The sequence below is a fragment of the Pristis pectinata genome, chromosome 7, assembly GCF_009764475.1.
Source record: "Pristis pectinata isolate sPriPec2 chromosome 7, sPriPec2.1.pri, whole genome shotgun sequence".
In the NCBI taxonomy this organism is placed as follows: domain Eukaryota; kingdom Metazoa; phylum Chordata; class Chondrichthyes; order Rhinopristiformes; family Pristidae; genus Pristis; species Pristis pectinata.
In genome coordinates, this window is record NC_067411.1 from 83,836,092 (window position 1) to 83,857,422 (window position 21,331).

Here is a 21,331-nt window from a genome sequence, read left to right on the forward strand (position 1 = left end):
ACCAAGGTGTTAGTCTTTTAATATCCCCTTCTATGACTCAGCGTCTATTTTTGTCAGATGTTCTTTTATTTATGGTACGCTGGCAAGGACAGAACTTATTCCATTTATTTTGATGTGCTTTCCATCAGAAGATTATGGAATAGTTATTAATTGTTGAGGTCATACTTGTATTTTTTGTTACCTAGAGATGGACCTATTATCATCCCTGTCTGAGACCATACAGAGCTTCATGACTAAGTAGAACTAAGTTCATATTGACTATAAGCTCTTACTAAATCTGACATCAGTAACTATAGATTGAGTGTTACCAAATCAAAATTGTTTATTTCAGATCCCATTGATAAAAATTCCCTATTAAAAACAAATAATTCCAACTTCAGACTATTTGCAAAGTACTCCAATAATTGCAAGTCCACTTAATTGTTTTAGTTGTGTTCCTAGTACTAATCTATTTTACATCCTTAATAAGTAATTGCAATAGTTTTCAACTTGTGTTCATAGTAAACGATTTTTTTAAAAAAGCAAATTTTTTTTGCCAGTGTAAGGCCTTTAACACATTCAGCAGAATGTTGTATTTGGCAGCTTTCATACTTTAGCTTCAAATTATTATGTTTACCATTGGGATATAAGCCACAAAATTGTTATTCTATTTTATATCATAAATACACATGACTTGCATCATTATTATGTTTTCTGTGGTAAACTCTAGGATCCATTCTCCTGCTATAAATTACAGCCCTTCAGCTGAGAAGTGAACCTTATTCAATTACTCTTCTAACAAAAAAAAACAAAAATATAATTTTGCTCCAAATAATACCATAGGGTGACAAACATGGGAAAATCTTGTTTCTTGTACGTGTTGTGGTTAAAGTTATTCCTTTATACTTGTTCCTAGAATGTTCAAATGATACAAAAAATTAAAACAGAAAACGCTGGTAATACTCAGTTTGGATAACACGTGGACAGAGAATCCAAGTCTTTCATGGGAATTGCCTTCTATATTTTCACATGCTGCCTGACCTGCTGAGTATTACCAGCATTTTCTGCTATTTTCAGATTTCCAGAATCTTCTGCTTTGCTTCTGAAACCGTACAGTTTGGAAATTTGATGAGAACACTTGTATTGGAAGAATGACTTAAACATTAATTCTGTATCAGTTGTCAGTGAATTCAACCGTTCCAGAGTAGTGCTGGCAGGGGTTGGGAGGGCTGGTCAGGGTGGTGCTGCATTCCTGTGTAACAACCAGGGAGTATGTGTTGCTTGATTAAACTACTTCTGGGTCATACAGAAGCATGATTAAACATAACAATCAGCTTTCTCTCTAATAAATAATTTCTGTATTCACTGGAGGGTGACGTTCAAGTATTTATTCAAAATGCCTTATGGCAAACGAGGCTATCACAAATTGCAAAAGCTTGTACTCCATAAATGTGCAGCTGTTGTGCAACCACAGAGAGATGTTCATGCAGGTATCTGGACAGTTCCTGGCAACTGCCATGACGACTTCATGCTGTAACAGTTCATGCTTCCTGATCTATTTACAATTAAGATATGAATATCAGCAGACTGCTTGGGAACAAGGAGCAGCATGGTGACGTCCGTGATGAGAATAAGCAATAGCACCAATGAGTAGTACAGCCCAAAGTATCAGAGCACCAGATGAGTCATTGGGCAAGCTCTCAAAAAGATGAACATGTGCTCCAGGTGGATGGACAAATCTGGGCACATTCCAAAATGTAACGAAAATAGAAAATGCTGTGAATACTCAACAGGTGAGGCAGCATCTGTGAAGAAAGAAGAGGTGAATGTTCCTGGCCGATAACCTTTTATCAGAACAAGGAAAAGCTAGAAACTATGTTTTACCTTAAGGGGAGGGGTGGAGAGAATGAATGGAATGTCTATGATGAGATGATAACCAAGAGGAATTGAGTGACACAGATGGTGTTGGCACCAGCTGAGAGTGCTGAAGGCTTATATAATTGCAGCTGATCTGTAAGGAGGAAGCATAAACAGAAGGACAGGAAAAGCTAGAACTGTGAGATGCGAAATGCAGTTGCTGGAAATATGAAATAAAAGAGAATACTGGAAAAAACCCTTCGGTCAGCAGCATCTGTGGACAGAAAAACTGAGCGAAGATTGTTTGATCACCTTACATCAGAACTGGCCAATTCTGACACAAACTGGAAAGGTTAATTATCTGAAGTAGTCCAATTTGAGCCCTGGGGACTGTAACATGCCTAAATAGAACAGGAGATATTCCTCAAGATTACATTGAGCTTCAGTGGAAAGGTGTAAGAGGCCAAAGACAGAGCAGCCAGAGTGCAAGTAGGACAGAGAATGCAAGTGATAGGTAAATGGAAGCTGAACATTTGGTAAATAAAGTTTTTTTTGCTGCTTAATAGCTTCAATATTCATGTGTAAGAGTCTTCAGATTTGTTGTGTATTGCATATTACACAGCAATAAGGACTGAACAAAAGTCACAGGTCACAGAACAGCCTTTCCAAACAATGAGGTGGCGGGGAAGCACATCAGAGAGGGAAAGCAGGAGTTAATGCAAGCAGTGCAACAGTGCATTGCTGGCAAGGGAGTCCAAGAAGTTACCAACTCCATGAATCTTCCCATGAAAGGCGACTTCCAAATACATCCCTTTCCCCCAATGCACAACCAATGATACAACAGCACTGCAAGCGTAGCGCAACCCCCATTGTTTGCTGCTTTTCCATTTCTCACAATTCCACTTAATTTTTGCCAAGTGACTTTTTAAGCTATCAAAAAATGTTCCAGAGCAGAATATTACACATTAATCTGGCATTATAAACCCATGTGTATCATTTTGCGACTTCTAATCCATTCAATTCCTCTTACTGGAAGCCTACATACAGAAGTCCTTGGGGCATTCAAATCCCAGCTCTGGCTACTGAGATGTTTTTAGACAGTTTCCTCCATGTTGAAGTCCACAGATTGCTCAATCCGTATCTGTGTAGGGGCAGGATCTCCCAGACAAGAGACAGTAAGTGGAGTAATGACTGAATAGGGACAACGAGTGAGGAGTGAAGGCACTATGATTTGATTGCCCATATCCTTGATCCCCATCACCAACATCCCTTCCATAGTCTTCTCTTATTTCCCTCCAAGCGATAAGCTGCAGAGCACCTTGTTACAGATCGATAGGTCAGGAAACAAACAGTTGTGCATCCTGTTCAGGACAGCATTCATGGTGTGCAATTCCCCAGCAAAGGCCTGCAAGTACTCAGGGTAAGTGGCCACTCTTGTATTAGATGAAGACATTGTTATAACAACCTATCACTCATGCTATGTATGCTCCTGACTGCAGTCAGCAATTTCTGAAAAGTGTGGATGGTGCATCTGGAATATTAATTGGTACACCGCAAATTTCTTTGCAAATCCTCCGGAAGGAAACAGAATTGGCTTTATGGTAGGAAGCAGAGGTTGACGGTGGAAGGTTGTTTCTCAGACCTGGAGCCCATAACTAGTGGTGTTCCCCAGGGCTCGGTGCAGGGCCCATTGCTATTTGTCATTTATATCAATGATTTGGATGAGAATGTACAAGGCATGGTTAGCAAGTTTGCAGATGACATTAAAAAAGGTGGAGTCAGTGAAGATGGTTATCGGGATTTACAGAGGGATCTTGATCAGGTGGGTAAGTGGGCCAAGGAATGACAAACGCAGTTTAATTCGGATAAGTGAGAGGTGTTGCATGTTGGGAAGACAAATGAGGGTAGGACTTTCACAATGAACACAAGATCACAAGACAAGGGAGCAGAAGCAGGCCATTCGGCCCATCAAGTCTGCTCCAAGGAAAAGGGAAAAAAAGAAATGAGAAATGGGGAATGGGGGGGGGGGGGGAAGAGAAAAAAAAACCCTATTCTAAGCCCAATTTCCGGCCTTATCCCCATATCCCTTGATACCCCTACTACTTAGATATCCATTTATCTCTTCCTTGAACGCCCCCACTGATCTGGCCTCCACTGCAGTACGTGGCAAGGAGTTCCACAAATTCACCACCCTCTGGCTAAAGAAATTTCTCCTCACCTGTGTTTTGAAACTGTACCCTCTAATTCTAAGATTGTGCCCTCTGGTCCTGGACTCACCCACCAAGGGAAACAGCCTAGCCACATCTACTCTGTCCTTTCCTATCAACATTTTAAATGTCGCTATGAGGTCCCCTCTCATTCTTCTGTACTCCAGTGAGTACAGTCCAAGAGCCGACAAACGCTCATCATATGCAAGCCCTTTCATTCCTGGAATCATCCTCATAAATCTCCTCTGAACCCTCTCCAACATCAGCACAGCCTTCCTAAGATGTGGGGCTCAAAACTGCGCACAGTATTCCAAATGAGGCCTCACTAGTGTCCCATAGAGCCTCATCAACACTTCCTTACTTTTATACACTATACCTCTCAAAATGAATGCCAACATAGCATTTGCTTTCTTTACCACCGATCCGACCTGGTGGTTAACCTTTAAGGTATCCTGCACAAGTACCCCCAAGCCCCTTTGTACTTCCGTTCTTTGAATTTTCTCTCCTTCTAGATAATAATCTGCCCACTTATTTCTGCTTCCAAAGTGTACAATTGCATATTTCTCAACATTGAATCTCATCTGCCATTTCCTTGCGCATTATCCTAAACTGTCTAGGTCTCTCTGCAACCTTCCTATCTCCTCAATACTCCCTACTCCTCCACCTATCTTGGTGTCATCCGCAAACTGAGCCACGAAACCATTTATTCCATCATCCGGTAGGACTTTGGGCAATGTTGTAGAACAGAGGGACCTTGGGGTACTAGTACATGGTTCCCTGAGAATGGCATTGCACGTAGTCAGAGTAGTGAAGAAGACTTTTGGCATGCCGGCCTTCATCAGTCAGGGCACTGAATGTTATGTTGTAGTTGTACAAGACGTAGGTAAGGCCGCATTTGGAATATTGTGTTCAGTTTTGGTCATCCTGCAATAGGAAAGATGCCGTTAAGCTGGAAAGAGTGTAGAGGAGATTTACGAGGATGTTGCTGGGACTCGAGGGACTGAGTTATGGAGGGAGGTTGAGCAGGTTGGGACATTTTTCATTAGAGTGTAGAAGAATGAGGGGTGATCTTGTAGAGGTGTATAAAATTATGAAGGGCATAGATAGGCTGAATGCATACAGTTGTTTCTGAGGGTTGGGGAATCAAGAACTATAGGGCATAGGTTTAAGGTGAGAAGAGAGAGATTTACTAGGAATCTGAGGGGCAACTTTTTCTCCTAGTGTATGGAATGAACTGTCAGAGGAAGTGGTTGAGGTGGCTACATTAACAACATTTAAAAGGTACCGAGACAGGTACATGGATAAGAAAGGTTTAGAGGGATATGGGCCAGACACGGGGAATGGGACTAGCTTAGATGGGAATCTTGGTCAGCATGGCTGAGTTGGGCTGAAGGGCCTGTTTCCAAGCTCTGTGACTAAGTATCCTCTTTTGTGACAGTGTCAAGATATCTCATCTGTGATTAGCTGAAAAGAGCTTTAGTGTCCATGTCTCTTGAATAGGAACAATGCTGTCCCCAGTTCCACCACGTCTTCCTGCTCACATGTGAAGTATGGTTTATCAGATGCCAATCTAATTGCCTCCCTTATGGGACCCACTGAGGTGTGAGTATCTGGCTCAATGATTTACATGTCAGTTTACTCTCAGTATGAGGGACTTCCTACTCTGAGAGGTCACTGCCATTCTCAAGTTCGTGTCCTGGGATTCATGGGTGAAGATCTTTGGCAATGAAGACAGGAGTTAGAATTAGAATATAGGACCATTCAACTCCTAGCATAACATCATCACTGGGTCACTGAAGCAAAGGAAACAGCAGACCATATTCTTTGTTATGTAGCCAGCTTCAAAATCCATCAAATTTCATGCCTGTAATTTGTCTTTAAGAAGTGGAGTTGAGGTTGAGTTGTCATCGTCATCATAACAGCGTAGCTTATTTTGTCAAGAAACCTAGAACTGTGCTAATTCTGTGGCTACTTGGAGAGGTTCTGCCAAATGCACTTTAGAAAATTGCAAATCTCCTGCCTACAGAATTTTACAACTCTTCAGACTCTGCTCGGTGATAATGTGCCACTCAAAACTACTGCAGAACTCCAAGGTGTTCTGATATTTACAGCAATATCAAAATACACCAAAAAGTGGAAATGCAATTTGAAAATATCCTCCTATCAATTTTCTACATTTCAAAGAGCCTTCATATTTTTCATTAAGTGTCTGAACTTGATACTTTCAAATAAAGGGAACCATAATTCCCTAATTCAATGTTCAACAAAAATTAAATGACTTCATAACATAACTCATTACAACATAGCTTTCCTTGATCTTTGAAGCTGTATATTATATAACTGATTAGCAAAAAGTAAAAGGAAAAGTGTATTTTGCATTGCTGCTTCAGCAGGAGGACTTATGTGGACTTTGTTTCACCACATGTTAGACGGTCTTGGACCCGACAATCAACACAGTCATTTTTGTCAATGCACCACACTGCTTTATAAAAATTGACCTCTCCCCCACCCCCCCACACATTTTTCTCACATTCTTTCTGTGTTCTATACTCAAATAATCCAATTCCCTCCACTTAATATTTCTGCGATATGAAAGTTTTCTTGGACACATTACTGATTGTTTGGCATATTTATTGAAAGAAAACACTTAGCACTATGATTAAGACAGAAACCTCTTAGGCACCATTCTCTTTGATGAACCAGCCAAATACTGCAAATTAATCCCAGAGAGAAAACATAATAAATAAGCACCAAAAATGAAATAAACAGAAATATAGCTATCAGATCATCTCAATGGATTTTCCATTAAATAAATTAGCAACTCAAACAATCAGAGATCTTATTTTTATCCACAGAACCTGCAGTCATGTCAGTCATTTTGGGTTAGTGCATTTAAAATAATTGGTAGGAGGGTTGTGGGCAAGACGAAGACAAATGTCATCTAGAGGTGACATCTCAGTTTTCATTAGATTTTGAAGGCATCTTGAACTCACTGCCTGATAGAGATAGGAACCCTCAAGACACTTAAGTACTTGGATGTGCACTTGAAGAGCCATGATCTTCAGGACTGCAGACCTAGTGCTGGAAGATGAGATTAGGTTGGGTAGCTCTTTCTTGGCCAGCACAGGAATGAATAGCTTCCTCCTATCTTGCAAATTTTCTATATTCTCTACAATGAAGGCTAGATGACCAGGATTCACAAATGAACCAAAAATAAAAACAGAATGCTGGAAATACTCAGTAGGTCAAGCAGTATGTGTGGAGGAAGAAAGAATTATTTTTTAGGCCAACAACAACCTGAAACAAGTTGTTTATCTCTCCATTGGTGCTGCCTAACCTGTTGAGTATTTCAGGCAATGTTTGATATTATTTTAAATTTCCATCATCCAGAGGCTTTGCTTTCCATTCACAAATAACCAAATCAATTGATTTAAAATTTACATATGCATTTTCTAAAGGATAATCTTTAAATCGGTGCAAATCATCTCTACACTAGCATGAATGATAAATATGCCTCATTTGATATGACTCAATGGTTCTCATGAAAGGCACCAGAATTAGGTCAGCAGTTTACAGCCATTTCCCACAGCTTATACAGAGAACATGGCAGAAATGATTACACATGACACATCTTAAAGTTAATGACTATTAACAATACACTAGTTGGCCAAATCATGTTATTTATCTAGAGATGGAGTAGGGTCAGAATTGGTGCGCATTGCTTTTTGTTTTGTTATGGTTAAATTACGTAGGCATTTTTTGTGGAATTGTTCTCCGAGACTAAGATTCTGACCACTGCGGTGCACACTGGGAACTGCTCACTCAGTTCCCATGATTCTCTAGTTTTTTTTAATATTAGATGGAAATTCATTGGTAAGAGGAATGGGAGGAGAAACAAATGTACTCCTGGTGTGTGAGGTTTTATTGCGCATTTCAACATATTTGCGTCATTAATATTTGGCCCGTTCACTTGCCCAGTGCTCACCAGTCACCTGCATACAAAACCTACTACTAATGGGAGCAGTGCCCCAGGCAGGATCTTCCAGTGCAAGTCCTAGTGTACTATAAGGTTATTCTTATCTGATGGGTCTGAACAAGCTTTGCTCACAATGGCTTTGACAACTAGTTAAGCCGCACACCCAAGCTTACCAGTTGCCAAAGACAGCATGTTTGTGAACATCTGATGTACATAAACATTCCAAATATTCAAAATTAGAAAATACATATGCAAATTAATATTTTGAAAAAAGGACATAGATGCCCTTCTCCCTTTCTTTCCACCCAGATAAATGCCCTCCTTCCTCCACCCCTACGTTGTCTCATCTGCAAGCTTACACTTAACATTTAGTTCCCTCAGCCAAATCATGCATATACAGTGAATAGCTGGGGTCCAAACATAATTTGCCACTCAGAAAACACCTGTTACTCTTCCCTGTCAATACAAGTATATTTTCTCCTGTTTAGTCCTTGAGACCACAAGATATAGGAGCAGAATTGGGCCATTTGGCCTATCAAGTCTGGTCCACCATTCAATCATGGCTGATTTTTCTTCAACCCATTCTTCCACCTTCTCTCTGTAACCTCTGACCAATCAAGAACCAAGCAATCTCTGCCTTAAACACACCCAATGACTTGGCCTTCACCATCCTCTGTGGTAACAACTTCCACAGATTCACCACCCTCTGGCTGAAGAAATTCCTACTTATCTTAGTTTTAAAGGGACACCCCTTTATTCTGAGGCTGTGCCCTCAGATCCTAGACTCCAACTTCAGTCCAAAGGAATTCTTTGTATCAATGGCAAAATGTACTTTTATACACATAATGAAACAACTTCCTGTCAATTGGCAAGACCTTCCTGTCACATGACAAATCACTACAGCAAACAAGCTTTAATTAAGCTGTTTAACATGTTAACCATTACCATGCCAGCAGTTAAAAAACAATGTTAGTTGGACATATCACAAAATATTGCTAAATAGAATGTATAATATCACTATTCTTATCTGATTACAAAGTTCTTACTGTCTTCCACATCTTACTACACTATCTAAGTGTCCTATTATTGCATTGTTTATAATAGATTCTCGCATCTTCCACACGACTGATGTTCAGTTTATTGGTCTATTAATCTATGATCCCAATTATAATTTGCCTCAGTTTGACTGAAGGAGACTTACATTTATTTTTATAGACCTTTTACTCTTCAAATGAATTTGGTGAGCCAGAACATGAAACACCTCTATTCCACGCATGTAGACAACAAAACATTTAATCATTTTTTTTAAAGAACGAAAGTCCTTCAGTTGCCTGCATTTTATAGTGTTTTGTTAATGGGACCATTCTCATTCCAACTCTGACAATTAAATGAAGGTAGGCTTAGCAATGGCTGATGATTCACTGTATTCAGTAATCATAATTTGAAAGTCTAGGTTGGAATGGTACATGGCTTTTACAATGGACCATTATATATATTCTTGCATCGCTTAAAGTAGAAAAGACCTGTGGGTCAATAAATTATTAGGTCAGAACCATATGATTGTTTTTACATCATCATATAATTATAAAATGATGGATAAAATCATCTTTAATTGGTGTAGTGTGACTGATAAGAACAATAATCATTGTGGGATAATTAATAAAATCAAATAGATCAGTGTTAAATCAAAACTCAATTTAATAATTATGCAAAAAGTTTAAGCCATAAAATATTGTCATTATAAAATTAAAGAATATAAAATGTATAATTTGGATGCGTGATTTTTAATATATACTGAAATATCTCAGTGTTTGCTCAGTCCATGACAATGAGCAGTTTATTCTACAGGACGAACCAATTAAAAAATAATGTTCCTGAAATGTTTGACCTCTCTGGATGTGCTATTTACTCCACTTCACTTCTTTATGCTGAATAAATAATCAACAATTGAGAACCATTCCATTTTACTTCACCTAGCTTTATTAGGTAGTCAGCTGCATTATGCAAACCATCAACTTTCTTCATTTTACTTCTCTTTGCAAGCTTCCTGCTGGTTTAGAACCACCAGCACATTTGAGTTTTTACTTCATTTAACAAGAATGCAAACCAACTCAGGTATTTTTATGTTGCTGATGGCACTGATCATTGGCTTCCTTGGATCTGTCAAGGTTGGCTTACTCCATTTCAAATTCACACATTTGGTGAGCACAATAAAATTTAAGGCCACATTGACTGTAAAAAGAATAAAAGTATTTTCTTCCATGTTATCATCCCCATGGGTAACATTAGCTCATCAGCCCTCTGGAGTCCAAAACATTATCCAACTTTTGCAAACAACTTGCTGTTACACTTCTTTCTAAATGTGTTTCTTTTGATATAATTCTAAATCGATACTAAAATCAGTATTTAGGATCCTCATTATTTTTATTTTTTTCTGTTCTTAAATGTCTTACAGCCTCAATAATCGAGAATCTTTTTTTATATTGTTTTCCACAAGAACCTTTCTTTCAGATTCCTCTTTTTTATACATGTAGCATTGGTGATATTATTAGTATGGATAATTCTTCATCTTAAAGCTTTTTGAACATCCTCTACATCAGTAGCATCAATGCCGTCTCGTTACTGGACAAGATATGTCAAAAACGTGACACACATGCTATTCAAGCCATGGGTGACAAGATTGAAAGCAAGTTAATAGCATAAGGCAGTCCTTCAATACTTTCAGACTGTGAGCAGCCCAATGTTGTGTGCAGACACTTCAGTCAAGCAACAGTGTTCTGGTGGAACTGATGAGTTTTAGGTAGATTATGTGACCAGTGGTGTTCCACAGGGATCAGTGCTGGGATCTCTGTTGTTTGTGATATTATAAAAATGACTTGGATGAAAATGTAGATGGGTCGGTTAGTGAGTTTGCTGAAGAGACAAAAATTGGTGGGGCTGCGGACACTGAAGAAGGTCATCAAGGGATACAGCCGGATATAAATCAGTTATAATTATGGGTGGAAAAATGGCAGATGGAGATTAATCCACGCAAGTGTGAGGTGTTGCACTCTGGGAGGTTAAATGTAGGGGGAAAGTATACAGTTAAGGTCAGGCCCCTTAGCAGCATTGATGTACAGAGGGATTTTGGGTCCAAGTCCACATCTCCCTGAAAGTGGCAACGCAAGTAGATAGAGTGGTAAAGTACGTGTATGGCATGCTTGCCTTCATGCCAGGGCATTGTGTCTAGGAGTCAGGAAGTCATGCTGCAGTTGTATAAAACCTTGGTTAGGCCACACGGAGTATATTGTGGAGTTCTGGTCGCCCCCATTACAGAAAGGATGTGGAGGCTTTGGAGAAGGTTTAGATGAGGATTACCAGGATGCTGCCTGGATTAGATGGTATTAGCTATAAAAAGAGGTTGGACAAACTTGGATTGTTTTCTCTGGAGCATTGGAGATTGAGGAGAGACCTGATAGAAGTTTATAAAATAATGAGAGGCATAGATAGGGTAGACAGCCAAAATCTTTTTCCCAGGATAGAAATGTTGAGTACAAGAGAGTATAACTTTAAGGTGAGAGAGGGAATTTTTTTTAAACAAAGAGCGGTAGCTGCCTGGAACACAGTGCCAGGGATGGTAGTGGAAGAAGATACAATAGTGGCATTCAAGAGGCTTTTAGATAGGCAGTAAACAGCCCAAAATTTTGTCACAATGCTCACCCACTAGAACAAAATTGAACTCGACTCTAATGATAACTCAAAAGTAGGTAATAATGCTGCTGAGTATCTCATGAACTACCCTTATATAATTTTCTAGACATTATGACCCTGATTATATATTTAAGAGGACTATTTAAACAAAAAGAACTGCAAGATGCATCCTTTCAAGGTTTATCCTAAGCAGCAGCTTGTTTTTAATCATTCAGCTGCTAGTGTGGCAAGATAAACCTTTAATTAAAATTGTGACTGTGTTTCCAAATCACACAAATGGGATTTTGGTATTGATCTTTATAATATGTGACATAAAGCAATGAATATCAGGACATGTATTTGAAAGGGTCTGGAATGGGGTTGTATCAAGATTGCAATAATAAATCCCAAAAATTAAAGAGTCAAAAAATGCCATTTGTCTATTACAAAACTTCAGTCAATTCCATAATGAGTTATGATGGTCTAATCATGGGCTGATAACCTTCAACTCTATAGTTATTTGAAAATCTGTTGGATTCCTCAAGTTAAAATCTTAATTTCCAATAAGTAAATAGGATAATGTAGCCCAGTTCTGGAGAACCACATTGAAAATATATGGAACCTGCTTCCTTGGTGAAAGAATTTTAATATGAATGTAACTAAAGTGTGTAAACTGAAATTGGTGACAGTTCACATTTCTCCTTGTTTTCATTACAAAAAATTCTTGATGGCAGGAATGTAAGCGAATTAATGACTCAGCCTCCTTAATTAACATGTTAAAACTTCAATTAACTCCATCTGTTAATGAAAAATAATGGAAGGTAAGTTTTATGCAAAAAAACCATCTTGGTCATCGGATGCACCGGATCATGTCCTGATACATAATGATAAGATAAGATATCTTTATTAGTCACATGTACATTGAAACACACAGTGAAATGCATCTTTTGCGTAGAGTGTTCTGGGGGCAGCCCACAAGTGTCGCCACACTTCCGGCGCCAACATAGCATGCCCAAAACCGGAGCACCCCGAGGAAACCCATGCAGACATGGGGAGAACGTACAAACTCCTTACAGACAGTGGCCAGATTTGAACCCAGGTCGCTGGCACTGTAATAGCATTACGCTAACCGCTACAGATTATGGAAGCTCTGAACCTGGGATAAAACAATCATAGCTATAGAAAGGTTGCTTATTCCTCATAAAATAGAAGACTGATTTCAGTTTAAAGTAAAGAGCACAAATTTAATTTTGGAGGAAAAGTTCTATTATCCATTAAAATTAGTTAACTCAAACAGGACGAAGAATAATATATTTGCAGTTGAGACACTTCAAGCATTTAATTAAAGATAACTTCAGATATCTAACTTTAGTATTGGAAATAAACATGACCAGTTTTGTCAAAGGCAATAGAAAAGTAACAGGGTTGGCAGAATGCTCTCAATATACTGTGTAAGGTCTGTATTATACTTCCTGTTCCTCTCCTTTATTGAACTTCCGACCTTGAAAATAATAGTACACCTATTCAGGGAAACTGCAGATGCTAAAGGTATTTTTTTAAGTCAGTAAAAACCGTGTGCACCAAAGGATCATTTCATACTACGTGATGAAATTGTGCACCTTTACAATTTTAGCCTTAAAAACTACATGGCGCTGTCTCTGAAAGTAGACTCACAACGTGTTTGCATTCCTGGCTACATCGTCAAATAAATCTAAGCCGGTCTGAACAATTAAAAACAGTCAGTTATCTAAATACAACATAAAATTGCATTTATGTAGCGATTTTAACGGAGTAAAACAGTTGATGTACAAGTTTAGCACAGTACTAATCATTCATACTCAGTAAAAAAAAGTGAACAAATGTCACAGTGTACCATAACAAGCCATAAACCGTGATAATCAAATGATTTCCTGAGTGTAATATCTGGAATTAATTTACTGAACGATAAAAGAGAACGTCGTATCGTAGCTTACATGCACTAGACAGTCAATAAAAACAGAACAGAGATACCCCCAAAAAAGTTTCACCGATTTATTTTTAGTGACAAAATGAAATATTTATTCATAAACTACAATTATCAAGCCACTGAATTCGCTTTATGGAGTTTCATTAACTCGGTGTATATAATTCCACTCCAAGACTTATTACCTCAACAGCCCCTTGAAGTATCTGGTGTCAATTGTTTTACCTGCACAAACACTCAAGGATGTTACTCATCCTATAGTTCCTTAAATGGCGTTTTTATCACCACAATTTTAGTGTTCTTTTGTCCGTATTGTCTAAAAGCATTCTTGGCCCTTGAAACACCTCTGTTGCAATTGTCATTCTATGTCGGATTTGAGATCTATTCATCTCCAAAGTGTTCAGTAAACGTCCTCTGACGTGTTTCAGACCCATTTGTTTTAAAAAAGAAAACTGGGCAAAGTGGCTGCGTTAAAGTATAGAGCGCAGCATGTCAGAAGACAGCCGGCTGGCATGAACTCCATATGTACCTGGGTCCTCCGTCATTTCGAGGTTTTTATCACACTTGGGTCCCAAACCAACGCTGGGCTGCATGTTCATTAATTCATTGCTAACTCCTCCTTGATCTAACATTTCGGCCATGAGTTGCCTCCGAAGGCCAAGCAAATGCACTTAACTATCCATTGTATCCACTCGGAAACCGCTCAAAGCCAGTGTGCTTACAGCAAGTAAAAAAAAACCACAAGGCGCTCACTGATCAATGGCACAAGAGATTCTGATCAGTTCCTGCTTGGTGACTTTATCTTCAGAATTTTCCCGTTGTGTTATGAACACAAGTAGCAATGAAGCTCCTTGATGAATTAGCAGCAACACTGCGTATGAATTAAGGAATATCACGTTTAACTCTGTCATTACCAGATGAAATGAAATTTCTCCTCCTAATATAAATCGCCACCAACCATTACCGCAAGAGAAGGTTGACATTGTTTTGACAATTTAAAATTGGTTACATAACTAATCATGGGCTTTAACAGATTACTTTGTAGGTAAATTAATCTTGCTTTGAAGATTGAGTTTTAGGTTTGAGAGAGAAATTAATTTCTGCAGGAATACTGCCTTCTAAAGGAAAGTATTGTAAATCATACTGTGTGTGCATTTACGTGAACTAAATTCACATGGTTTAACTGTTATAGATAGGATTACACATACTTCATTCAAGAACATTTTTGACAAGCCACCGTTATCCTGCTTCAGTGAATCCCCTGCGGTACCATTCGACTGTGCAATAAATCGTTGAATTGTATAAATTAATTACTGGATCAATGAGAGGGATCCTAGAATTACTGGGTACGTATCTGATTCTAAAATAGAATTTTCCACTTCTTTTGAGTACTAACAGGACAGGATCAGAAGTACTAGCGACCAATTATTATAGTGTTTTTTTTAACTGCCGGACGTGTGAATGGAATGGCAGGAGGAGCTGACATTAAAACAGACTCCTGTCTGTTACTCACAGCTCAACAGGGAATGATTGCGCGCAAATCTCAGCCGGTGGTGGAGGATTAGCAGAGAATTACATCGTGTTATCCTTTGGGCCACGCCAGTTTTTTTTATCCGGAGGAGTGGGGGTGGTTGGGGGGGGGGGGAGAGAGTGGGGGTGGTCGGGGAAATTACAAGTTGCAAAATGCAGACAAGCCTATAATCTGCAGCAGTTGGGCAATATTCACAGAAGTGGCAGATACTCTTACATTTGGTCTTCTCTACTCCAATGCAGCGCACTCAACAAATGGATTTGCCCCAAAGGAATCGTACACCCCCTATGCACATTCCCAATATATTTGATGTGTCCACATTTTACTCTCTCCTAAACATTGCTTACCTCTTTCAGTTCTTTCGCCACGTCCTTTAAATCGCCCAGGACTAACTCCAAATCGTCTACAATAGTCTTGATCTGTTCTTTTACCTTTGCCTTACAGGCTGCGCCCTCCGGTTGCTTTGAGTTCCCTGACATTATTCGAGCGCGGTCAAAACGGCACCGAGGATCAGGATCTCGTACCGGGCGCGCCCTGCCCCATGATCTTCCTGCCTTCTTGCCGCTTCTGACTCAGTCTCCGCGCCTCTTGCCATCAACCCAGTGTAACTGCGGGCTCCCAAGGACTGCGGAAATCTCGCCAGTACGCCTGCGTCAGTGTGCATGGCAAATTAGAAACACCAAAAAATGTGTAAGTAAATATTATTCCAACCTGGTTTTGATTAAAACCATCCCGCACTTGCTGACTAATACCACCCTTGCTTCCTCGGAATTAAACGGCGCCAGTGTTTCTCCCCTGCAAACTCTCCCTGGTTTGAAATGAGACGGGTCGATCCAATCGTTTGTACATCCATAGTCTCTCCTCTCCTTCCTGTAGTGTGGAGGACAGAGCCGCCGCGACCCGTTCCACGCTTGTTTCCTGCTCTTTGCACGTTGTGCAAAAGCGCAAAGGCGATTCAGTTCCTAGGCAGCGGAGAAACGGAGGTGGACGGAGGAACCTGGCAACGTCTCAGTCAGGTCCATCAGGGGGTCTGGGTGTTGGGAAAGGGAAGGGGGGCTGGTGGGGAGAACCGTCTGGGAATCCGTGCTCGTGTCTAATTTCAACGCGCTCTGAGGTTCAGGTGGCAAAGAAAGTGACTGGAGTCGTATTTATCGGGAAGGTGGCGGCTCAGCTCGGCTGCCGTGGGTTAGATCAGGGAATAACCTGTCAAATAATGCACGCACGGCCACCAGGAGTTGGATGCAAATGGCAAAGATCCGCCAACGGGATAAGGCAAGAAGACAATGTCTAACTTCTCCAGGCTTATGGAGAATTTAGCTTTTCGGATGTCGAATGCGAACAGACCACACGCCGACTTGGCGTCGCAGTTGGTCGAGTTGAACTTTGCAAAGCAATAAACGGGAAGTGGTGGTGAATTTCTGCGGGTTTCTAACAGTGTGAAAGTCTCAACCTTCCGATTCAATGGCTCTTGAGGCCACGCCGTGCTGCAGAGTGGTCCTTTCATTACTCTCCCAACACCCTTCCGCCCCATATACAGGCTTACCAGCAATGCCACTTTCTCACACACGTCAGGCACCCTGCAGAGACCAGCCCTGGGATACATCCCCCCATACACACGAAACACCCACACATATCCCAGACCCCACGGAGACCACACCCTAACACACACACACACACACACATCACACCCACCCCATCCCGCATGGAGACCTCACCCTAACATTTAACACCCCCACACACAACCCACCGGCACACATCGCATCCCCCATGGAGACCTCACCCTAACATGTATCCCCCCACACACACACACAACCCACCCACAGACATCACATCCCCCACGGAGACCACACCCTAACGTATCCCCCCTCACACACAACCCACCCACACACATGACAGCCCCCACGGAGACCACCCCTAACATATATGCCCCCCACATACATATCCACACTCAAACACCATCCCTACATACACATCACCCCACATGACCAACATTCCCATACACATGCCCCCTTCCACACATCACCGCTACACATACATCACCTCTCCCATACACATATCCCCGCCCAGCACCGACGTACTCCCCAGCACCCCACACCCCACCCAAATACGTATTACCCAAACACACCTCCCCCACAAACATCATCAAATCACACACCTCCCCCCTCCTTTCCCCCAAACACCATCGCCCTCAGCGATTCCCCCCTCCCTCCTCAACGCCCCACATCTGCCCCTTCCCATTCCCCACACACTATCACCCTCCCTCTCCCTGTCTGCCCTCTCCCCCATCAGCTCTGGCGGGGTCTGGACACGAGAAGAAGAGCCCCCCCCCCCCACCTTCGTTTCCCGGGACCCTCACACCCCATCAACTGCCTGGTGGAAACGGCTTCCAACGGCATCTGTGGGATGGAATAAAATCTCACATGGACATGGAAGTGGGAGCGCTGCGGTGTGAGAGATCGCGCGTCAAAGTGAGCAAGACGTGGGGTGCTGGAGAAGTACTCGGAGCCCGAGGAAGGCAAACTCTGGCCATTGCTAACCGCACAGAATTTCCAACCGAAGTCTCAGCACCGATATCAAAGAAATCCATACAATATATATTTTTAAGGACACGTTGCCTTAGTCCACCTATTTCCCCAGTTAGAGTGCGAGACTTGTGATTGTACCGTGGTCATTCTACCCTCCTTTGCTCTGTTGTGATCACTCTCCAGGAGAAATAGTTAACTCGTCCCACGTTTCCCAACCCGCGGCTCCACGGAACCAGGTCTAAGAGGACGTGTTTCTGCGCTTCAGCAGAACATGAGCTGGAGAACACATTCTTGTTCACACGTAGTAATTGAATGCGAGAATCAGCTCGCTCCATCCCGTGAATCGTGCAGCCAGTGCGGGGATTATATAAACATCTGTTCGGAGCAAGACTTTTGCTACTGAATGTCAACGGGTTTTCATTTGCCGGGGGTTGCTGCCTGATAGAAAGATGCCAAAGGTGGCGTCAAGTGAATAACCGAACTATGAAACAAAGGTTCATACACAGTGCCTATATCTCCTGATTTTTTTTTACCAAGGCTACCCCGGTACTTCAGATGCCTACCTGTGTAGCGATGCTCAATCAGTAGAAGCGAATTATTTTTCTGGCAGCACCTCACTATTCCTGCCAGAGGCAAGTCCCGTGACTGCAGGCTCTTTGAGCAACTGTTTTTTAAACCGTGAACGTGGGCAAGCAGCTTCCTAATCTGGTGAGGGGAAAATAAATGCATAAATTGAGAAGTTAAACCTCCTGTGGTTTGATCGGGCAGGAGTTACATTACAGAGGGCACACCCACTTTGCCAGTTCCAGTTCAGCCGCGACCTGATTCCAGTGTGAGTGCAGCCCTTGCGCACCATGCCTTTGAGCTCAAGTTGTATTGTGGAGAAAGATGGTTCTGTACAGGACAGACAACGCAATCCTGAAAAATTCATTTATCATTTATGAAGAATATTTATTCTGAAACAGGTTGTGTAACGGACACATTTAAACGACAATATATACTAGGTACATATTAAATATATAGCTAGGTGTCGCTCTTCTGGGACAATATCACCCTGTGGTTTTCATGTCAGGCTTCTGATCAGGTTGTTCAAACTACGTGAAACACTTCAGACTATTACATCACCAATCTGCCTTTCCGACCAGCTTTTGAAATGCTTATATAGGACTTTTAATGGGCGGACCAGAAAATGTCACAATAAAACAATCAGTATTGGAAACTGCAAAAAGGCAGTGTCACCCGAGAGAGGTTATTTTTGTAAGTGTCTGGAAGAATGGCTATTAGCTGAAAACAAACAGACGCTGTGGGTACTTAAGTGAGTGAAGAAAGCAGAGGGAGATTCCGGGACGTTTACTTCCATCATTTTGTCCGTTATAAAAGTTAAACCTGGAGATCGTTTTACAAGTGGTTCAATTCGTAGGAAAGGACGTCTGACTCGAATTTCAGTGAACCATACTGTTCTCCAACAGAGGCTACACGTGATAATCACCAACAGATGGTAAAATGATTTACGTGGATATTTTTAAGGTCTCTCTGCTGATTCCGTCAGATCCCACATTACAACAATAGACATGAATTGTTTGCTTGTATCCCTCCAAGCACGTCGTCATTGGAAAGGACAGTCGAACAGCCGTATGCTGTCAGTGCATCTCAATGTTACATGTAAATATTACTTCAGACATTTTACGTTTAACCATCTGATGCCATTGGCACGGGGTGGGGTGAGTGTGGTTGAAGAGAAACGTTGCTCGGATGGTCATGCACGGACCAGTCTACCGAGCGGAGAGCAACACTGCGGGGTCGGGGAACAATCCGGGCTTGATCCTCGCAGAATGTCGCAGCTATGGGCAGTAACCCGTTTTCGATGTCTGAAAGGCACCTCAGCACTGAGTTGGATTCTTGAAGTACGCTGTTTAATCCGATATGATAAACAAATCTATAACCCTAAAAAGGTGCTGCAGCAAAAATAATCAGCTTCAAAATGAACAGGATACTGTTCTCTTGTAAATGTACTTAATGTACTTCTCACTGTACTCTTGGAATCCTGTAATAATATTCATTGGAAATGGTAATATGAGGAATATTTTTAAAAAGGGTTCAAAATGAATTCGATCCATTAATTAAAGCAGTTCGGCATCTTTAGTCAGACTTACTCCCAGCAACTATCTCGCAAAAAGCTGGTCATATTTTAAAAGGTGGACCAATAACATAGCAGTGAGGGAAACTGAGGCACAGTAAAATAAACAGGTAAATAAAAAAAGTAGATGGGGGGGGGGCTACAAAGAAAATTAGATGTCAGCATTTTAAATTCCAACTTTGTTGAAATGTCCAACAATAATAAACCTTAAAGAAATGAGAATCTTCACTTTTAACAATTAATTTTTATAGTCACTTATGGTGCCGAGCACTCACCATATTGTTAAACGGAGGCAACAATATTCTTGAGAGAGTTTAGTTCACATCAAGTATGCAAATATAGCAACTTTATTCCACTTGTTGTACTTTAAAGGTCAAGGAGGCAGTCGGGTGGTGTTTTCCACAAGCCAGTGGAGGGGAATAACACTTGGTTCTCTGTGTATTATCTCACATCTTTCTTCACCTGAAGTTACTGTGACATTGGCCACACTGTCACCTTGGCAGTAACTGACAGGTCACTGTTAGCAAAGAAGAGTTTTGTCAAACACGTGTCCTTCCAGAAATGAATCCCTTGTGAGATCGAAGTATCTGATCCACGTAAAACCTTTTAAATAACAGTCTTTAATCAGATACTTTCAGTTCATATCTTTAGTTCATATCGACAAGTATATGCTTTCCTTATGATGGGCTTCTTTGATACCCAACATCTAAACAAACAGGATTTATGTCAATTATTACCATTTCCTTAAAGTATTCCTTGATTAACTGTAAATTCACTATGCACCACTACAGTTTATAATTTTTAGTGTCAAGGATTCTGTTGATTAAGAATTGAAATCAAGCGATCACACTATTTCAGGCAAGGTGCCAGAAAAGGAAAGTTCCTGAAATAACTGGCTTTGCTCTAATAAACCACCAGAGGGCTGCAATGAGCAAAGCCGAATGCAAGGTCATGCAATCTCAGCGAAAGCAAATTTCTGATTAATTTCAAAATGCAAGTCCCTCTTTTGAAGTATTTTAAGTTTCTAGTTCTCTGGGTTCTGAGGTGGTTATGTCCAATGCAGGATCTGAAGACTGACAGATGGGGCAGGTGATACTTGATGATGGGGGTGCATGTGTTGTTTGGGCTGTCACTAGGGTTTTTTCTGCTAATTCTGCATAGCCTTCACATGCTTCCATTATAGAAACTCAAGGCACCTAATACATTTCCAAATGTTCCTTCATTGTGAGCAGTCACAGGTCCAACTTTCTCATGAGTCTGGAAGATGTTTCATGTTCTCAAGACGACTTTGAGAACACCCTTTAAGAGTTTTCTTTGTTCATCTTGAAATCTCAGGAGTGTACTGTCAGGCATGCAGGGAATGTTCTCTGCTCACTGCAACTTGAGTACAATCAGAGCCTCATTGCTGGGGCTGTTGAGTGGATGCTGACATTGCTTTGCTTATTCTGCCAATGAAGAAAGGTTGGTGGTGCTTCTGCAGTGTTTTA

At 41.0% G+C, this 21,331-nt stretch overlaps 1 protein-coding gene across 1 annotated transcript in view; it reads right to left on the reverse strand.

The window, feature by feature from the left end:
- prr16 (proline rich 16) overlaps positions 1–20,141 on the reverse strand; it is a 172,822-nt gene extending 152,681 nt beyond the window's left edge. The window contains exons 1-4 of the mRNA XM_052019891.1: positions 20,120–20,141; positions 18,503–18,601; positions 18,271–18,412; positions 15,530–15,830 (exon numbers count right to left, since the gene is read on the reverse strand). Of these exons, the coding sequence (XP_051875851.1) occupies positions 15,530–15,661 (132 nt within the window). The 5' untranslated portion in view covers positions 15,662–15,830; positions 18,271–18,412; positions 18,503–18,601; positions 20,120–20,141. The remainder of the gene's footprint in view (positions 1–15,529; positions 15,831–18,270; positions 18,413–18,502; positions 18,602–20,119) is intronic.
- Between the last annotated feature and the right edge of the window lie 1,190 nt (positions 20,142–21,331).